Below are 20,646 nucleotides of genomic sequence, written 5' to 3' on the forward strand. Positions count from 1 at the left end.
TGGTTTTTCACTGGCATGTTCTCTTGTCTACATGTGGATTGTGTTTTGTCTTTAATTTACTGATCCTACTGTATTGGCAGTGAAGTGTGTGCAGCATTGGAGTCCAAGACAAATTTCCTTAAGGGGACAATAAAGTGTATCATATCGTATCGTATCACTGTATACAAAAACAAAAATCCTGTGTCTTTTTGTTGTCCAGATTCTGTCACATCCACCTGCTTCAGTGTGACCTACGCTAAAGGGAGAATGTGTTCTTATAAGCAGAGATCAGTGGATGAGCCCTGCTCCATCACATACCCCAGAGGTTACGTTTTCTCAAACCTTCACACACAAACGCACAAACACTCCTCTCACCCTCACACCTCTGATGCTTTTAAGTTTTTTTCATATAAGAGATGTGTAAGCTTGATCATGTCTTAACTTTTTAAATCTATTTTTACCTGCTCAATGGATCAGTGAGGTCTGTTCTATAAAATAAAAATTACATCAACAAGATGAATAATGAGCAATTTATGTTTTTGATCCATTAAGTAAAATATTTTAACACGTTACTGTAACTGATGAAAAGGATTTTTTAAATATCCTTACAGAACTACAAGTTCAAAAGCCGGATGGAGACAGAACAGTCTTACTGACATGTCACACCAGCTGCCCTTTGAATGACTCCAAGACTTTCTACACCTGGTACAGAGATGGATACTCAGTTTACCCAGACATCTTAACTCAGCGTGTTAATGTTAACAACTTCTTTAATAAAGGAGTCACCTGTGCTGTCAAAGGCCATGAGGATCTGCTCTCTGCTGAATTCTGTGAGTAGAAACTCACTTATGCTCTGTTGTAACTTTGACAAAATGACATAATATGGATAATGGTCAAACATCAAAAGTAGAACAATGATTAACATTGTTTGATTTGTGACTATACTACCAGAGGGGTTGATACAATTTGGTTTTCATTTGAGGCTACAGTTTGTGATTATTAAATATCTTGCTAGCTGTGTCATTGGGTGATGGAGGTGAACGCAGGAAACCGCATGCTCTGATTGGTGTTCGTCTAGATATGACTATCATGCAGCTTTTTCTTTGATCTCCTTTCATTGTTTACAGTCTGACTAGCAACTTGAGACGTCTAAATGGGTTTGTAGTTGAGAGATTACATCTACAGCCAGATTGTTATCTGCACTCAGATACGCAGATATCTGTTTGTTTAGAGATTTCTAAGTTAAATGGTCGTTAAATAATAGTGGATGAGTCACAGGAATACTTTATGACCAATGCATTCTGCTTCAGCTGCATTACGATTTTTCTCTGCGTGCAGCCGAAGCCAGCTCAAGCGTGATTGGTCGATACTTCTCTGACTAAAAACAGAAACAAGAGTGCTAACAACAATAAACTCTTGTCCTTCATCTACAGATCCTGCATTTATATTAAGATATCTGTTTAGAGATTATTTTCCTCAACTCAAGCCATTGTTTTACGTTATTGTTATACAGTTATCACCAAAGTAATGGATGATTTTAACCAAGTTTTCTTTTGATCATAATCTGTGCTTTATTTGTTTATTTTTTTAACGATTTATCAGAACGCTAAGAATTATACTTTGCATGTGAAAATAAAATCATTCAAACTTTATTGTTATCGAATGTTTTACTGATTTTACATGGCCATATATTTTCAACAGACATGGTTGCTGCTCTGATTCTGTATTTCAGGTCCTGGGTGGTACTGTTGGAGAGTCAATTATGTCAGCAGGAGAATCTGTGCACTGGAAGGCTCTTCAGTGACAATAGTAAGTGAATATTTGCATCCTTACAACCAGAAACCAACGTATACATTTTGGTACAGAACAAAGAAAGGTAGAGTGGAAAATGTTGAAGAGCTGACTGAGGCTGCAGGACGAGTGGAGTATCAGGACATGAAGAACCAACACGTGCTCAAAATTACAAACCTGAAGAAGAATGACTCGGCAGAATACAGATTCACACTCCAACAATTCAACCCAGGACGGAGGAAGGCCAATATACCCGGAGTAACTGTTGTCGTCACAGGTAACTGAAAATGTGTTGCTTCCACACAGCTCCTCACTATACACGGCAACGACAGCTGAAAGGTGAAAGCTTGAAATCTGTCATCAAGCCCTTAAAAAACTGCTAACTACCAATCTGCCATTTTCAGATCTGAGAGTGAAGATTACTCCTTCTGCAGTGGTGACAGAGGGCCAGAATGTCACACTGACCTGCAGTACCAGCTGTCCTCTGACTGACGACACAAACTACACTTGGTATCTGAACAGACGACCTCTGACCCCGCCGGAGTACCAAAACAAACACCTGGTTATAGACAAAGTTAGAATACAGCATGCAGGAAACTACTCCTGTGCTGCCACCACCCAGAGAGACATCAGATCTCATGAAAAGACTCTCACTGTCTCTAACGGGGGACTCTCTCTCAGTAACACAGGAAGATGGACACCAGCAGCAGCCGCAGGAGTCGGTGCTGCTCTCCTGGTTTTAATACTTCTCACTGTTGTCTTGTGGATTAGGTGAGCATCACTTTGCTTTGTTTCAGAGTCCTGACATTCACCCTCTAACCTGGCATCACCTATTGATTTTTACATTCATTCCACTATACAGAAGGAAGAGGTCTTCCAGTCAATCTCCTGGAACTGAAACATCATCCAACATGGAACAGGTAAAGTTGGATCACAGAAACACAAATAGGAGGAACACAATCCTTTAAGTGCAGAATGATGTCGAGTTATTTGTTTCGTCTCCTCATCAGCTAAACCCTGGTTCAGTGTATGAGGAGATCTCAGCTCATCCTACAGAGCAGGATGATCTTCATTACAGCACTGTTCACTACTCAAAGAACCACACAGATCCTCTCTACTCCACCGTCCAGCCACATCAGACCCAAGATCAGGAGCATGTTCTGTATGCTGCTGTCAACTTTAGGCAAAACTAAACACCTGAGTGAACATCTGTTATAATAATGAATGATTCAGAAAACTGTAAACTTCTTCATAAACATTGAGAGTAATATAGTGTGTTAAGTTCACTCATGTGTAGTGATGATAGCAGCCTTTGGTGGAGTCAGGTGCTCCTATGCAAACCTCATCAGTGCACTATTGTCTCTCATAGCATGTATTAGTTTCATGTTTAATATTTCATGTCTAAGTTAGACTTGTAGTTTTTAGTTTCATATTTAATGTTTCATGCTTGTACATAGAGAGCGAAGTTAAACCAAAGTCTAATTCCTTGTCTTTGTACATACCTGGCCAATAAAGCTGCTTCTGGTGTTTTAATGCTGATTTATTCAAGTTATTATCAAGAATCTAATGTTGGTCAGCTCAAACAATCGGGATATGAAGATCCACGTATACTACATGCATACTTCCTGAAAAGGTTACAATCTTCTCTGAATGTAGTGAAAGTGATTGTAGTGCCTCATTTAGACAAACACATTTTTATCTAAACAGACACTAACATTGAGGTGCGAGTTGTGGAAGTTTCGGACGTGTGCTCAAAGTGCCAAAGTAACAGATTGAATGTCCACATATTCCTTCCATTTGGATATCACATCCAATTATTAAACACGTTTTCATGAACCACAATGTCCAATAATCCGTCCAATATTCCGGGATAATGCACACAAGCGACCACGGTTAAACGTTCCCAAGTTAACACGACACGGCACGGTCAAAAACTGTTTGCTTCAATACACACCTGCCCACAATCACCTGAAGCCTTGGCTATATACAGAACAAGGCTCCACCTAGTGTTCAGTTACCAAATTACAAATAAATACAGAACGATCTAAGTAACAGGAAATCTCAGGGCAGGAGAAATTAAAGACAAAATAAAAAGCACATTTTGGCTCCAACAGGGATCATCTCGAAGTTTTTCATATAATAAATGTCTGTTAAGTCCCTCTGTATCTCCAAATGAGGTAACACAAAGGTGATTGAACCGATGGTAGAGATAGACCGATATGGTTTTTTCAGGGCCGACACCGATACCGATTATTAGTAGTCCAGGAGGCCGATAACCGATATTTGGAGCCGATATTCATTTGCAGTAAAAGTGAAAATATTGGCGTCAAAATTTTGAATAATACAAACTCCAACACTTCACTTTGTTTAAATGCCTTTAAGCATATGTTTATTAAACAAACAAAAAGCGCAGGGAGTTCCCAGGGTCAGCAGCATCTCTTATAAAGTTAACTGAAAATTTAAATAAATAAATAAATAACTTCCTGAAGTTTTATAAAGTAAATAAAACAAAGTTAAATAAAATTTGCAAAGAAATTAACTTTTTCTCCTCTCCGCCGTGTGTGTGAGCACTCTGCATGCACAGCTTTCACTGCTGATTGGCTGTTACCCGTGCCATGGCTAGGCGTGTAACCAATCAGTGCTGTGGGTGGGACAATGCTGGAGACAGAGTAGTGACTGCAGACAGAGAGGCGCGGCTGCATCGGAGCCAAAATAACCCAGTTTTAAATTGATCTCTTATCGGCCGTCGGATTAAAAAAACTGAAAATTAAAAACTAAAATTTAAAAAAATATATATATATATAAAAAAATAAAAAATAAAAAAAAGGCAGATGCCGAAATGCCTCAAAATGCCGAATATCGGCGCCAATAATCGGCCCGGCCGATAATCAGCCCGGCCAATAATCAGCCCGGCCGATAATCGGTCTATCCCTAACCGATGGCCCACTGATGAAAGCCTTTGCACTTGCAGTATACAGTGTTGTCATTTCTTCTTGTCAAGTCAAGTCAAGTCACAGGTTATGTCAAGTCAAGTCGAGTCCTTAGTTAAGGCAAGTCAAGCCCCGAATGAAGTCACCTTTTTTCCACCCAAGATACAGCACTCTTGAAGAGACAAGGTATTTTATAACCTATAATTTATATAACCTGGTCAAAAAGTATGACAGTGAATTGTATCTGTATTATCTTGGCACAGACGCAGCCATGATGACGGTCTGGTCTGAGACCGTACTGAGTGGTAAAGAGTACGACTGATGAGGCTTCTCTTTGGGAAAAGAACATCAGGTAACGGCGGGCTTTGATGTAGCGTGTTGCCATAGCGAGGAGCTTGACTGACAGCCAGTCATCCAATCATGACAATCACATACCGGGGAGCTTTTTGAGCCGTCCAATCATGATTCCCAGTTTGCGCTGCATACATACTTGATAGACAGAAACTTGACAACATTGAATTTTATCATTCTATATTTCACAGCTAACATTAAAACTTATGAACACACACAAGTCATGCGAGTCATCATGCCTCAAGTCAAGTCAAGTCTCAAGTCAATTATTTTTTGTCAAGTCGCACAACATCAAAACAGTGACTCGAGTCGACTCAAGTCCAAGTCGCCATGACTCAAGTCCATATCTCTGGTATATAGAATTATTATAGACTGGGTGCCTGTGGGAAAAAAATCACCCATAGCCACGCAAAGCCTGCCTCTTAGTCACTGCACGCACGCACGCACACACTCTCACAGACACGCACGCACGCACACACTCTCACAGACAGACACACACACACACACACACACACACACACACACACACACGGCTGTGAAGTTCTAAGCAGCTACAATGGTCGGCTATACCATAAACCAAAAATCCATGCATTATCTCACACGTTGTAACTGTTATGAACACCATACATTTATGAACACTGTCTTTTGAATTTTCCTCATCTGATAAAACTGTGAAATTGAGATCAACTGGGCTTGAAGGGGGAGAGTTTCAGTCACATGTCCCATTAATAGCCTCACATCAGCAAACAAATACCAATCTAACTGGATACATACTACTTTGCAAGGGTGCTGAGAAAGGATGATCACCTGTTATACTCTGAGTTTCTCCCACTGACTGCACAATCACCTGCTGTGGTCATGTGCTATGATGATAGCGCCCTCTGGAGGTCAAGACAGAAGGTTGGTTACATTATAATAAGTGCAAACAAGCTGAAGGTTTAAATACTTATTTAAATACAGTTTAGAGATGATGAAGTGTTCACATAAATAGAAAAGAGGAAGGAAGTGTGCTTTCAGTTTCAGGGGTTTTAACGTCTCAAATGTAAACCCACAGACATTCTGCCCCCTCCTCCCTTTACTTCCTGACAGGGAGCTGCTGTTAGGTTTGATCAGTGATATTTCATGTCCATTTTTTGGATACCTTTGTTTTGACTAAACTGTCGCGATAAGGCTGATACAAACACTTTATACTTCAGGATTACAAGGCGGAGGATCACTACAGCCATGTTTTTGGCAGAAATTGGATTTGTGTTAACGGGACTCATCCTGTGCATCACAGGTATGTCTGACTATTTCTGTTTTCTTTGAAGAAGATAAGGAACTATAAATACAACATGTAGCAATTATTACTTTGAACTGAGAAAAACACAAAATGCCACAGACTAACTTAAGTGTAGTAGTACAATTGTAGAAAACTGTTTTTAGCTGTTAAACTTACAAGGCAGCCTTCAAGATTGTTACCATAACATTACTATTATTATTATTCTTATTATTATTATCCACGTATGTTGTATAAAAGCACAATCTAAAAATGTATAAACCTGCCCTGATGTTTCCTTCTGTTAAAGGGGTTCTGGGACAAACAAACAGCATCTGTGCTTTAAAAGGTTCGTCAGTGACTCTGCCCTGCTCAGCTGAAAATCCCACGTCGAGTATGAGATGGTACACTGTACACTCGGATGGATATAAGGTTGAACAGAGTGAGATCTCAGATGGAAATCATGTATCGTACAACATGTCTGAAGAGAATCGGCCGACTCTGACAATCAAAGATGTGAGGGACAGCGATGAAAACGAGTATTGCTGCAGTGAGAATACTAAACAGCCACGCCTCTGTTGGATCAACAGAATTCAGCTCCAGGTTGCAGGTACAGTGTGGTTACTAAGTGGCTAATTTATAATATATTATATTTTCTAATTGATTCATAATATATTTTTATTTAAGGGCACGAGTTCTTACTTTACACATCATCATGTCAGACCTGCAGGTGAAGGTGATTCCTGCCACAGAGGGACAGACAGTAACACTGATGTGTAGCCTCAGCTGTCCTCTGACTGAAACCCCTGCAGCCTACGTCTGGTACAAGAACAGAGAGTATCTGTATGAGGACTGGTCTCACTGGTACCAACAGCTGGTCAGCAGTGATGAAGCAGTCAGATACTCCTGTGCTATCAAAGGCTACGAAGATCTCAGAGCCCCTGAAGTCTCAGTGGGTGAGTGACAGCATTTAGCTTCTTATCATGTTATGCAACATCTGTCACATTCAGAGTTTTCACAAAAAGGCAGAGGGCCCAGATGCAGACTCTGCAGATTGATTTCAACAAAAAGTCAAAATCCAAAAGGCAGATGAAAAGGCTTTCTTTGTAATTGAGTCCAGGTAAATCAAAATCCAAAAGGAAATGATAAGGTCCAACTTAAAGTCAAATTACACGGGTGAAAAAAAGAAAGGCAAGAAAGGGCTGACGAAAGGGTTGACAAAAGTTGACGAAGACGAACTGGCAAAGAAACAGGGGAAGACAAGGACTAGCTGTACAGTGCGTTTAAATGTTATTTATTTCATAGTCATTGCCTGTTTTAAAACTCACCATGAGAAAAAGTTTAATGCAACTGCATTTCGGCAAAATGTAAAATACAATTTGGCAAACATGAAATAAAATATAAAGTGAATCCCCCTATTATGGTCAGATCTTGATAATTCTGTCAGGAGGCAGAGAGAGAGCAGCTTAAGTGAAGAGGTAAAGCTGTCTCTCTCTTTCATTCGATTTCTGCCTGGACAACATTATACAACCAGTAGTACCAGACATTATATTTTTTGTTTTCATTTACAAATACAGACACTTCCATCACAAACTGGGGCCTAAAATAAACCACAAATACAGGAAATAAAGGTTTTGACACTCAAAATTTCCTGGGGGAGACCCCCCAACACACAAGCACACACTATATTTCCTTATCAATATTGAAGTATTCATTATTATTATTGTTAAATAATGAGAGCTCTGTATAAAAGTTATTAGTGCTGTTGTAAAAAGGATTTAGCCTAATTGTATTTTCTTTATTTGATTTGACAGAAGTTCAGAATGTATACATGTATGGTACTATCAGAACGCAGGTCAGACATTATGATGTTCCGGACCTTTGCCTGAGAAAAATAATCTCAAACTGGCCCTCTTTCAAGTTTAATTGAGTTCCCCTGGTCCTTCGGGTCGAAAGCAGCACTGAGATCTAACAGGACGAGTACAGAGAGTCTGAAGCAAAAAGTAGTTCATTTAACTCTCACAAGGGCTGTCTCAGTGCTGTGGTGGACTCTAAATCCTGACTGAAAGTCCTCAAATAAACTGTTGTTTTGAAGAAAGTCACATAATTGATTAGCGACTGCTTTCTTGAGGATCTTTGAAATAAAAGGAAGGTTAGAAATACGTCTATAGTTAGCTAAGGTGCCTGAATCAAGGGTAGGCTTTTTAAGAAGTGGCTTAATTAAAGCTAGTTTGAAAGACTGTGGTACATAGCCAGTCGATAAAGATGCATTGATCATATTGTGTAGAAAAGCGCTAATAGACTTCCTTAAGCAGCTTGGTTGGAATCGGGTCTAAAATACAGGTTGATGGTTTAGACGAAGAGATCAGAGAATTTTGCTCAGGAAGGTCAATTGGAGAAAAACAGTCAAGGCCAAAGACACATCTGCACCAGTTAAGGGCAAGAGGTTACAGATTCTGTCTCCAATCTTTAGGATTTTGTCATTAAAGAAGCTCATGAAATCATCACTGCTGAGGGCTATAGGGATACATGGCTCAGTGGAGCTCTGGCTCTCTGTCAGCCTGGCTACAGTGCTGAAAAGGTGCCTGGGATTTTTTTATTTTCTTCTATAAGGGAGGAGTAGTAGACACCTCGAGCATGCCGTAGGGCCTTCCTGTATTTATTAAGACTATTTTGCCAGAGTAAACGAGACTCTTCTGTTTTGGTGGAGCGCCATTTGCTTCAGGTTAAGAGTTTCTGAGTCATACCATGGAGCTAGCCTCTGTCGTGTAATAACCTTCTTTTTTATGTGGGCAATTGGATCTAGAGTACTTCTCAGCGAAGCTGCAGTACTATCAACAAACTGATCAAGCTGAGAAGGACTAGCATTAGCATAAGAGCTTTCTGTAGTAAACAGATGTGGTAAAGAATTAAAAGCAGCTGGCACTGCTTCCTTAAATTCAGCTACAGCCCAACAGACAAACATCTTGTGAGTACATTTTTGTTAACTGGAGAGTAGTTGGTTAATAGGACATCGATTGTTACTAAAAAGTGATCTGATAAAAGAGGATTTTGTGTACAGACAATTAAGTTTCCGGTTTCAAGGCCATAAGCTAGAACAAGGTCGAGGATGTGGTTAAAGCGGTGAGTAGGCTGGTTTACACTTTGAGTGAAACCAATAGAGTCCAAAGGGGACATAAACACCATGCTAAGACCATCATTATCAACATCTACATGAATATTGAAGTCACCTACAATAATTATTTTATCTGAACTCAGGACAAAATCTGATAAAAACTCTGAGAATTCAGTTAGAAAATGGGCCAGGATATATATATATATATACATATATTTTTTAAAGTGGTATTCAAGTTTGAAAATAAATAAATAAATGTAAATAAAGCGAGCAGGGAGGTGAAAGGAAACGAAAATAGGTTTGTTTGTAAGTGACATTTAGTTCATCACTTATGTGGTTATTTATTAAAGGCTTTAAGAGATGTTTATGTTTTTGTGACTTTTTTTAGTTTGCTAAAATATGTAAACACTGTAATGTAAGACAAACAAAAACATACTGCAGGTCTGCATTTTTTGTTCTTTCTTGTTCCAGGGCAACTTGTGATGCCATCATAGTCAATCAATCAAATCAAATCAATCAAATTTTATGTGTATAGTGCCAAATCATAACAACAGTGACAAAGTAAAACAGGAAATGAGGACTGAAGTACATAACTAAACAAGAATAGTTATGAGAATTCATGATGTCTTAATACTTTCAAGAGGAAGTTCAGTTTCATGCCCTTGAACTGGCACTTCACTTTATAAAGCTCACGTATTGGGTTACGTGCAATATATGTTTGTGGTTTTTCACTGGCATGTTCTCTTGTCTACATGTGGATTGTGTTTTGTCTTTAATTTACTGATCCTACTGTATTGGCAGTGAAGTGTGTGCAGCATTGGAGTCCAAGACAAATTTCCTTAAGGGGACAATAAAGTGTATCATATCGTATCGTATCACTGTATACAAAAACAAAAATCCTGTGTCTTTTTTTGTCCAGATTCTGTCACATCCACCTGCTTCAGTGTGACCTACGCTAAAGGGAGAATGTGTTCTTATAAGCAGAGATCAGTGGATGAGCCCTGCTCCATCACGTACCCCAGAGGTTACGTTTTCTCAAACCTTCACACACAAACGCACAAACACTCCTCTCACCCTCACACCTCTGATGCTTTTAAGTTTTTTTCATATAAGAGACGTGTAAGCTTGATCATGTCTTAACTTTTTAAATCTATTTTTACCTGCTCAATGGATCAGTGAGGTCTGTTCTATAAAATAATAATTACATCAACAAGATGAATAATGAGCAATTTATGTTTTTGATCCATTAAGTAAAATATTTTAACACGTTACTGTAACTGATGAAAATGATTTTTTAAATATCCTTACAGAACTACAAGTTCAAAAGCCGGATGGAGTCAGAACTTACTTAGTCTTACTGACATGTCACACCAGCTGCCCTTTGAATGACTCCAAGACTTCCTACACCTGGTACAAAGATGGATACTCAGTTAACACAAACAGCTTAACTCAACTTTATGTTTACGACTTTTATGAAGGAGTCACCTGTGCTGTCAAAGGCCATGAGGATCTGCTCTCTGCTGAATTCTGTGAGTAGAAACTCACTTATGCTCTGTTGTAACTTTGACAAAATAAAAACATAATATGGATAATGGTCAAACATTAAAAGTAGAACAATGATTAACATTGTTTGATTTGTGACTATACTACCAGAGGGGTTGATACAATTTGGTTTTCATTTGAGGCTACAGTTTGTGATTATTAAATATCTTGCTAGCTGTGTCATTGGGTGATGGAGGTGAACGCAGGAAACCGCATGCTCTGATTGGTGTTCGTCTAGATATGACTATCATGCAGCTTTTTCTTCATTTAGAGTGTTTCGTATCCCTACCATATCCGTTCAATTGCTGTAATATTTTGTGGATAATTCAGTGTGTAGCATTGTTCCCATACAGCACTTGAAATGTAGCTACTGCCATCTTGTGCCATTTGTTTGTTAGTACAAAATACAGTTTTGGTGAGAGTTGAGTACAAGTTAACTGCATTATCTGAATGTGGTCTGCAGTATTCAAGACCACCTATTACCTGAAGAAATAGGAAGTGAAAGGAAAACTAACTTGTTACAACTTGTTTCTTTTGTGGGCCTATTGTCTCGTGTCTGATGACGATTTAGCCTCTGGGGCGCAGCCAATATTTCGGAGCTTCCAATAGGGCTGGGCGATATGGCGATATATCTCATCAAAACGATATCAAAATGTCTATCGTATGTGTTTTTCCATTTCGTCTCTATCGTGATGTTGCGAAACCTGCAGCAGATCTGCTGATATATATATATATATATATTGTGATAAATATCATTATCGAGATATGAAAACTCACATATCATGATATCGCCTTTTTTATTATATCGCCCAGCCCTAGCTTCCAAATGAGCCAGAGGATGGTTGGATAACTGGTAACGGATCTCCTTTCATTGTTTACAGTCTGACTAGCAACTTGAGACGTGTAAATGGGTTTGTAGTTGAGAGATTACATCTACAGCCAGATTGTTATCTGCACTCAGATATGCAGATATCTGTTTGTTTAGAGATTTCTAAGTTAAATGGTCGTTAAATAATAGTGGATGAGTCACAGGAATACTTTATGACCAATGCATTCTGCTTCAGCTGCATTACGATTTTTCTCTGCGTGCAGCCGAAGCCAGCTCAAGCGTGATTGGTCGATACTTCTCTGACTAAAAACAGAAACAAGAGTGCTAACAACAATAAACTCTTGTCCTTCATCTACAGATCCTGCATTTATATTAAGATATCTGTTTAGAGATTATTTTCCTCAACTCAAGCCATTGTTTTACGTTATTGTTATACAGTTATCACCAAAGTAATGGATGATTTTAAACAAGTTTTCTTTTGATCATAATCTGTGCTTTATTTGTTTATTTTTTTAACGATTTATCAGAACGCTAAGAATTATACTTTGTATGTGAAAATAAAATCATTCAAACTTTATTGTTATCGAATGTTTTACTGATTTTACATGGCCATATATTTTCAACAGACATGGTTGCTGCTCTGATTCTATATTTCAGGTCCTGGGTGGTACTGTTGGAGAGTCAATTATGTCAGCAGGAGAATCTGTGCACTGGAAGGCTCTTCAGTGAGAATAGTAAGTGAATATTTGCATCCTAACTACCAGAAACCAACTAAATTTTGGCACAGAACAAAGAAAGGTAGAGTGGAAAATGTTGAAGAGCTGACTGAGGCTGCAGGACGAGTGGAGTATCAGGACAACATGAAGAACCAACACGTGCTCAAAATTACAAACCTGAAGAAGAATGACTCGGCAGAATACAGATTCACACTCCAACAATTCAACCCAGGACGGGGGAAGGCCAATATACCCGGAGTAACTGTTGTCGTCACAGGTAACTGAAAAAGTGTTGCTTCCACACAGCTCCTCACTATACACGGCAACGACAGCTGAAAGGTGAAAGCTTGAAATCTGTCATCAAGCCCTTAAAAAACTGCTAACTACCAATCTGCCATTTTCAGATCTGAGAGTGAAGATTACTCCTTCTGCAGTGGTGACAGAGGGCCAGAATGTCACACTGACCTGCAGTACCAGCTGTCCTCTGACTGACGACACAAACTACACTTGGTATCTGAACAGACGACCTCTGACCCTGCCGGAGTACCAAAACAAACACCTGGTTATAGACAAAGTTAGAATACAGCATGCAGGAAACTACTCCTGTGCTGCCACCACCCAGAGAGACATCAGATCTCATGAAAAGACTCTCACTGTCTCTAACGGGGGACTCTCTCTCAGTAACACAGGAAGATGGACACCAGCAGCAGCCGCAGGAGTCGGTGCTGCTCTCCTGGTTTTAATACTTCTCACTGTTGTCTTGTGGATCAGGTGAGCATCACTTTGCTTTGTTTCAGAGTCCTGACATTCACCCTCTAACCTGGCATCACCTATTGATTTTTACATTCATTCCACTATACAGAAGGAAGAGGTCTTCCAGTCAATCTCCTGGAACTGAAACATCATCCAACATGGAACAGGTAAAGTTGGATCACAGAAACACAAATAGGAGGAACACAATCCTTTAAGTGCAGAATGATGTCGAGTTATTCGTTTCGTCTCCTCATCAGCTAAACCCTGGTTCAGTGTATGAGGAGATCTCAGCTCATCCTACAGAGCAGGATGATCTTCATTACAGCACTGTTCACTACTCAAAGAACCACACAGATCCTCTCTACTCCACCGTCCAGCCACATCAGACCCAAGATCAGGAGCATGTTCTGTATGCTGCTGTCAACGTTAGGTAAAACTAAACACCTGAGTGAACATCTGTTATAATAATGAATGATTCAGAAAACTGTAAACTTCTTCATAAACATTGAGAGTAATATAGTGTGTTAAGTTCACTCATGTGCAGTGATGATAGCGGCCTTTGGTGGAGTCAGGTGCTCCTATGCAAACCTCATCATTGCACAATTGTCTGTCATAGCATGTATTAGTTTCATGTTTAATATTTCATGTCTAAGTTAGACTTGTAGTTTTTAGTTTCATATTTAATGTTTCATGCTTGTACATAGAGAGCGAAGTTAAACCAAAGTCTAATTCCTTGTCTTTGTACATACCTGGCCAATAAAGCTGCTTCTGGTGTTTTATATTGGCTCTATGTTAATTAATAACCTAATGTATGCAGATGACTTGGTAATTTTCTGCCCATATAGTGCTGGCCTACAACAGCTATTGAATGTCTGCTCACAATATGGTCTCGACTTTGACATCAAATATAATGCAATTAAGAGTAAGATTATGATCGTTAGAAGCAAAGGTGATAGAAAACTAGTTTTTCCTGAATTCTTTTTATCTGGCATTGCTCTTCATGAATGTAATGAGATCATATATCTCGGCCATCATATTGTAAATGATCTGTCGGACAATAGAGATATTAACAGACAGTGTCGCAAGTTATATGCGCAAGCCAATATGCTCGCACGGAAGTTTAACATGTGCACTGTTAATGTTAAGACAGCTTTATTTAAAGCATTTTGTACCCCTATGTATACTGCCCACTTGTGGCGTGTTTGTAGCAAAAGCAACATGCAAAGACTCAACGTGGCCTATAATGATGGCATGAGAATGCTTTTAAAACTTCCAAGATGGTGCAGTGCTAGTGAAATGTTTGTAAATGTTGGGGTGCCGAACTGCTCTGCTGTGATATGTAATCTTATGTACAGGTTCATGTGCAGGTTGTCAGCTTCAGGTAATGGTATTTTAATGTATTTGAGTAACTGTGAGAGGAGCTCAGTGCGGTTCTCGTCGAGATTGTGGAGCCACTGGCGCTCAAGTCTGTACATACACACAGCTACCTAATGTATGTACCTTTGTGTCATAATCTAGTTGATGCCTCACTTGATGTACTTGTTTATGTATTGCTGTATGTATTATCTGTTATGTTTTATATATATATATTTTTTTTAGTGCTATGGACCTCATGCTGTGTCCTTAAAAAAGTCTTATTAGGGCCCGAGCACCGAAGGCGGTGCGAGAACCTCTTGAAATTGAAGGAATTATTATTCTTTCTTTGTTTGTTTGTTTGTTTGTTTGTTTGTTTGTTTGTTTGTTTGTTTCTGGTGCCAAATGAATTGCATATTTGGCGGCTTTAACATGCCCCAAAACTCATCAAATTTGGACTGTGCATCAGGGCTGGTGAAAAATTTGATATTTTGTGGGTTTCGCAGATGACTGTTGCAAAATGGCTCCATAGCGCCCCCTAGAAATTTTCAAAAACGCCTCCCCATAGAGGTTACTTTCACCTAGGTGTATGAAATTTGGTAAGCATATTGAACAGCCCAAGACGCACTAAAAAGCCTCATGCACCCATACCTCAAATCAAACAGGAAGTCAGCCATTTTGCTTTGAATTTCAAAATAAGACGTGTTTTTGGCGATTTCCAGGGGTCATACTTTAACGAACTCCTCCTAGGGACTTCCTCCCAGACTTTTCAAAGTCACTCAGTTTATTGACAACACATTGAAGATTAAAAGTTATCAAAAGCTTGAGTTTTTGAGAATGGGCGTGGCCTTGGCTGGGGGTCAAAGTCTGATGTTTTTTGGGCAAAATGCCAAAAAATGAAAATCACTGTTACTCTCACATACAGTCTTCTATCCTCTTCATATTTCACATGTATGACAAGAATCCCAGCCCCAACACAATTACATGAAAATATTTCCCATCAGGCCTAGCGCCCGCTACTGGAAACAGGAAGTGACATGTTTTACTCTACAAGCCCCTCCTCCAAGGTGGTAAAACATATTAACCTCAAATTCATGTCAGGAAACTCTTAAGACCTTGATTAAGGTCTGTGAGAAAACTTGGTGAGGTTACAACAGAGGGCGTGACCCTGGCGGCGCCACGAATATAACCTTCGCCATGATGCCTCGCCATAACATTTAGGCATTGATAACTCGTCCGTACTTCATTCTGTCTGCACCAAATTTCACATGCTTGATCAGAGTCCCGCCCTGAACAGATCTACACACTCCTTTCCTTACCAATCCTATAGCGCCACCCACTGGTGACAGCCTGTATCAACTCTCATATACATTGTCCAATCTCCACCAAATTTCACAAGTTTCATGAGGGTACCGCCCTGAACACATCTACATATACATTTCTCACTCATAGTCATAGCGCCACCTACTGGGCAGAGCCTGTATAAAGTGTCATATACATTGTCCAATCTCCACCAAATTTCACAGGTTTGATGAGGGTACCGCCCTGAACACATCTACATATACATTTCTCACTCATAGTCATAGCGCCACCCACTGGTGACAGCCTGTATCAACTCTCATATACATTGTCCAATCTCCTCCAAATTTCACAGGTTTCATGAGCGTACTGCCCTGAACACATAGGCATATTACTTTTTCGCTCATACTCTTAGCGCCACCTACTGGGCAGAGCCAGTACTAACTCTCAAATAGATTGTCCGATCAGCTCCTAATTTCACATGCATGATTATAGTCCCGGCCTGAACAGATCTATATATACATTTTTCACTCATAGTCATAGCGCCACCTACTGGGCAGAGCCTGTATCAACTCTCATATATATTGTCCAATCTCCTCCAAATTTCACAGGTTTCATGAGCGTACTGCCCTGAACACATAGGCATATTACTTTTTCGCTCATTCTCTTAGCGCCACCTACTGGGCAGAGCCAGTACTAACTCTCAAATAGATTGTCCAATCAGCTCCTAATTGCACATGCATGATTATAGTCCCGGCCTGGACAGATCTATATATACATTTTTCACTCATAGTCATAGCGCCACCTACTGGGCAGAGCCTGAATAAACTCTCATATACATTGTCTAATCTCCTCCAAATTTCACAGGTGTCATGAGGGTACTGCCCTGAACAGATCTCCATAGGATTTTGGGTGATGCTGATAGCACCACCTACTAGTGCACATCCCCTGGCTGCAGCACATGCTGTGGCTGATTCACACTCTGCTGCTGCAGCCGTGACCGCGACACGCCCCAACGTGGCCACGGGTGCGAGGGCCCGTTCATCGCCGCTTGCGGCTTTAATTATTATTATTATTATTAGGGCCCGAGCACCGAAGGCGGTGCGAGGACCTCTTGAAATTGAAGGAATTATTATTCTTTCTTTGTTTGTTTGTTTGTTTGTTTCTGGTGCCAAATGAATCGCATATTTGGCGGCTTTAACATGCCCCAAAACTCATCAAATTTGGACTGTGCATCAGGTCTGGTGAAAAATTGTCCGATCAGCTCCTAATTTCACATGCATGATAACAGTCTCGGCCTGCACAGGTCTAGATAATCATTTTTCGCTCATACTCATAGCGCCACCTACTGGCAAGAGTCAGTACTACCTGTCACATACAATGTTATATCAGCTTCAAATTTCACATGCATGATTATAGTCTCGGCCTGAACAGATCTACACACTCCTTTTTTTGACAATGCTATAGCGGCACCCACTGGTGAGAGCTGGAATCAACTCTCACATACATTGTCCAATCTCCACCAAATTTCACAGGTTTGATGAGGGTACTGCCCTGAACACATCTACATATACATTTTTCACTCATAGACATAGCGCCACCTCCTGGGCAGAGCCTGTATCAACTCTCATATACATTGTCCAATCTCCACCAAATTTCACAGGTTTGATGAGGGTACCACCCTGAACACATCTACATAATCATTTTTCGCTCTTACTCATAGCGCCACCTACTGGTAAGAGCCAGTAGTAACTCTAATATGCAATGTCCAATCAGCTTGAAATTTCCCATGTATGATTACAGTTTCAGACTAAACAGTTCTACATAATCATTTTTCGCTCATAGTAATAGCGCCACCTACTGGGCAGAGCCAGTACTAACTCTCACATACATGGTCCGATCAGCTCCTAATTTCACATGCATGATGACAGTCCTGGCCTGAACAGATCTCCATAGGAATTTTGGGTGATGCTGACCAAGCCCCTACTGGTGGACAGCCTGTGGCTACAGCACATCCTGTGCTTCATGCACACCCCGCGTCTGAGGTGCACCCCGTGTCTGCAGCACACCCCGCGGCCGCGACAAGCACCAACGTGGCCACAGGTGCGAGGGCCCGTTCATCGCCGCTTGCGGCTTTAATTATTATTATTATTATATGCTGATTTATTCAAGTTATTATCAAGAATCTAATGTTGGTCAGCTCAAACAATCGGGATATGAAGATCCACGTATACTACATGCATACTTCCTGAAAAGGTAACAATCTTCTCTGAATGTAGTGAAAGTGATTGTAGTGCCTCATTTAGACAAACACATTTTTATCTAAACAGACACTAACATTGAGGTGCGAGTTGTGGAAGTTTCGGACGTGTGCTCAAAGTGCCAAAGTAACAGATTGAATGTCCACATATTCCTTCCATTTGAATATCACATCCAATTATTAAACACGTTTTCATGAACCACAATGTCCAATAATCCGTCCAATATTCCGGGATAATGCACACAAGCGGACACGGTTAAACGTTCCCAAGTTAACACGACACGGCACGGTCAAAAACTGTTTGCTTCAATACACACCTGCCCACAATCACCTGAAGCCTTGGCTATATACAGAACAAGGCTCCACCTAGTGTTCAGTTACCAAATTACAAATAAATACAGAACGATCTAAGTAACAGGAAATCTCAGGGCAGGAGAAATTAAAGACAAAATAAAAAGCACATTTTGGCTCCAACAGGGATCATCTCGAAGTTTTTCATATAATAAATGTCTGTTAAGTCCCTCTGTATCTCCAAATGAGGTAACACAAAGGTGATTGAACCGATGGTAGAGATAGACCGATATGGTTTTTTCAGGGCCGATACCGATACCGATTATTAGTAGTCCAGGAGGCCGATAACCGATATTTGGAGCCAATATTCATTTGCAGTAAAAGTGAAAATATTGGCGTCAAAATTTTGAATAATACAAACTCCAACACTTCACTTTGTTTAAATGCCTTTAAGCATATGTTTATTAAACAAACAAAAAGCGCAGGGAGTTCCCAGGGTCAGTGGCATCTCTTATAAAGTTAACTGAAAATTTAAATAAATAAATAAATAACTTCCTGAAGTTTTATAAAGTAAATAAAACAAAGTTAAATAAAATTTGCAAAGACATTAACTTTTTCTCCTCTCCGCCGTGTGTGTGAGCACTCTGCATGCACAGCTTTCACTGCTGATTGGCTGTTACCCGTGCCATGGCTAGGCGTGTAACCAATCAGTGCTGTGGGTGGGACAATGCTAGAGACAGAGTAGTGACTGCAGACAGAGAGGCGCGGCTGCATCGGAGCCAAAATAACCCAGTTTTAAATTGATCTCTTATCGACCGTCGGATTAAAAAAACTAAAAACTAAAAACTAAAATTTTTTAAAAAATATATATATAAAAAAAATAAAAAATAAAAAAAAGGCAGATGCCGAAATGCCTCAAAATGCCGAATATCGGCGCCGATAATCGGTCCGGCCGATAATCAGCCCGGCCAATAATCAGCCCGGCCGATAATCGGTCTATCCCTAACCGATGGCCCACTGATGAAAGCCTTTGCACTTGCAGTATACAGTGTTGTCATTTCTTCTTGTCAAGTCAAGTCAAGTCACAGGTTATGTCAAGTCAAGTCGAGTCCTTAGTTAAGGCAAGTCAAGCCCAGAATGAAGTCACCTTTTTTCCACCCAAGATACAGCACTCTTGAAGAGACAAGGTATTTTATAACCTATAATTTATATAACCTGGTCAAAAAGTATGACAGTGAATTGTATCTGTATTATCTTGGCACAGACGCAGCCATGATGACGGTCTGGTCTGAGACCGTACTGAGTGGTAAAGAGTACGACTGATGAGGCTTCTCTTTGGGAAAAGAACATCAGGTAACGGCGGGCTTTGATGTAGCGTGTTGCCATAGCGAGGAGCTTGACTGACAGCCAGTCATCCAATCATGACAATCACATACCGGGGAGCTTTTTGAGCCGTCCAATCATGATTCCCAGTTTGCGCTGCATACATACTTGATAGACAGAAACTTGACAACATTGAATTTTATCATTCTATATTTCACAGCTAACATTAAAACTTATGAACACAAGTCATGCGAGTCATCATGCCTCAAGTCAAGTCTCAAGTCAATTATTTTTTGTCAAGTCGCAAGTCATCAAAACAGTGACTCGAGTCGACTCAAGTCCAAGTCGCCATGACTCAAGTCCATATCTCTGGTATATAGAATTATTATAGACTGGGTGCCTGTGGGAAAAAAATCACCCATAGCCACGCAAAGCCTGCCTCTTAGTCACTGCACGCACGCACGCACACACTCTCACAGACACACACACACACGGCTGTGAAGTTCTAAGCAGCTACAATGGTCGGCTATACCATAAACCAAAAATCCATGCATTATCTCACACGTTGTTACTGTTATGAACACCATACATTTATGAACACTGTCTTTTGAATTTTCCTCATCTGATAAAACTGTGAAACTGAGATCAACTGGGCTTGAAGGGGGAGAGTTTCAGTCACATGTCCCATTAATAGCCTCACATCAGCAAACAAATACCAATCTAACTGGATACATACTACTTTGCAAGGGTGCTGAGAAAGGATGATCACCTGTTATACTCTGAGTTTCTCCCACTGACTGCACAATCACCTGCTGTGGTCATGTGCTATGATGATAGCGCCCTCTGGAGGTCAAGA

At 40.2% G+C, this 20,646-nt stretch overlaps 2 protein-coding genes and 1 long non-coding RNA gene across 3 annotated transcripts; all 3 read left to right on the forward strand.

Annotated features, from left to right (window-relative positions):
- The first annotated feature begins 448 nt into the window (after positions 1-448).
- Positions 449-3,041, forward strand: LOC138595283 (low affinity immunoglobulin gamma Fc region receptor II-like). The gene is made up of 5 exons (XM_069666649.1): positions 449-809; positions 1,712-2,047; positions 2,175-2,541; positions 2,633-2,690; positions 2,781-3,041. Exons 2-5 carry the CDS (start codon positions 1,915-1,917, stop codon positions 2,961-2,963), a joined length of 741 nt encoding a protein of 246 aa, XP_069522750.1. The 5' UTR covers positions 449-809; positions 1,712-1,914; the 3' UTR covers positions 2,964-3,041.
- A 3,126-nt stretch (positions 3,042-6,167) lies between these two features.
- LOC138594199 (uncharacterized) lies at positions 6,168-7,223 on the forward strand. Its single transcript, XR_011308432.1, has 3 exons — positions 6,168-6,330; positions 6,620-6,919; positions 7,032-7,223. It is a non-coding gene; the product is annotated as an uncharacterized lncRNA (long non-coding RNA).
- Positions 7,224-10,712: 3,489 nt separating this feature from the next.
- On the forward strand, positions 10,713-13,824 carry LOC138595338 (low affinity immunoglobulin gamma Fc region receptor II-like). The gene is made up of 5 exons (XM_069666709.1): positions 10,713-10,953; positions 12,453-12,788; positions 12,916-13,282; positions 13,374-13,431; positions 13,522-13,824. The coding sequence occupies exons 2-5, from the start codon at positions 12,656-12,658 to the stop codon at positions 13,696-13,698; spliced, it is 735 nt and encodes a 244-aa protein (XP_069522810.1). The 5' UTR covers positions 10,713-10,953; positions 12,453-12,655; the 3' UTR covers positions 13,699-13,824.
- Positions 13,825-20,646: the final 6,822 nt, after the last annotated feature.

This window comes from Semicossyphus pulcher, unplaced genomic scaffold, assembly GCF_022749685.1.
Source record: "Semicossyphus pulcher isolate SPU_LCO1_2020_fin unplaced genomic scaffold, fSemPul1.0.p SCAF_17, whole genome shotgun sequence".
Lineage (NCBI taxonomy): Eukaryota > Metazoa > Chordata > Actinopteri > Labriformes > Labridae > Semicossyphus > Semicossyphus pulcher.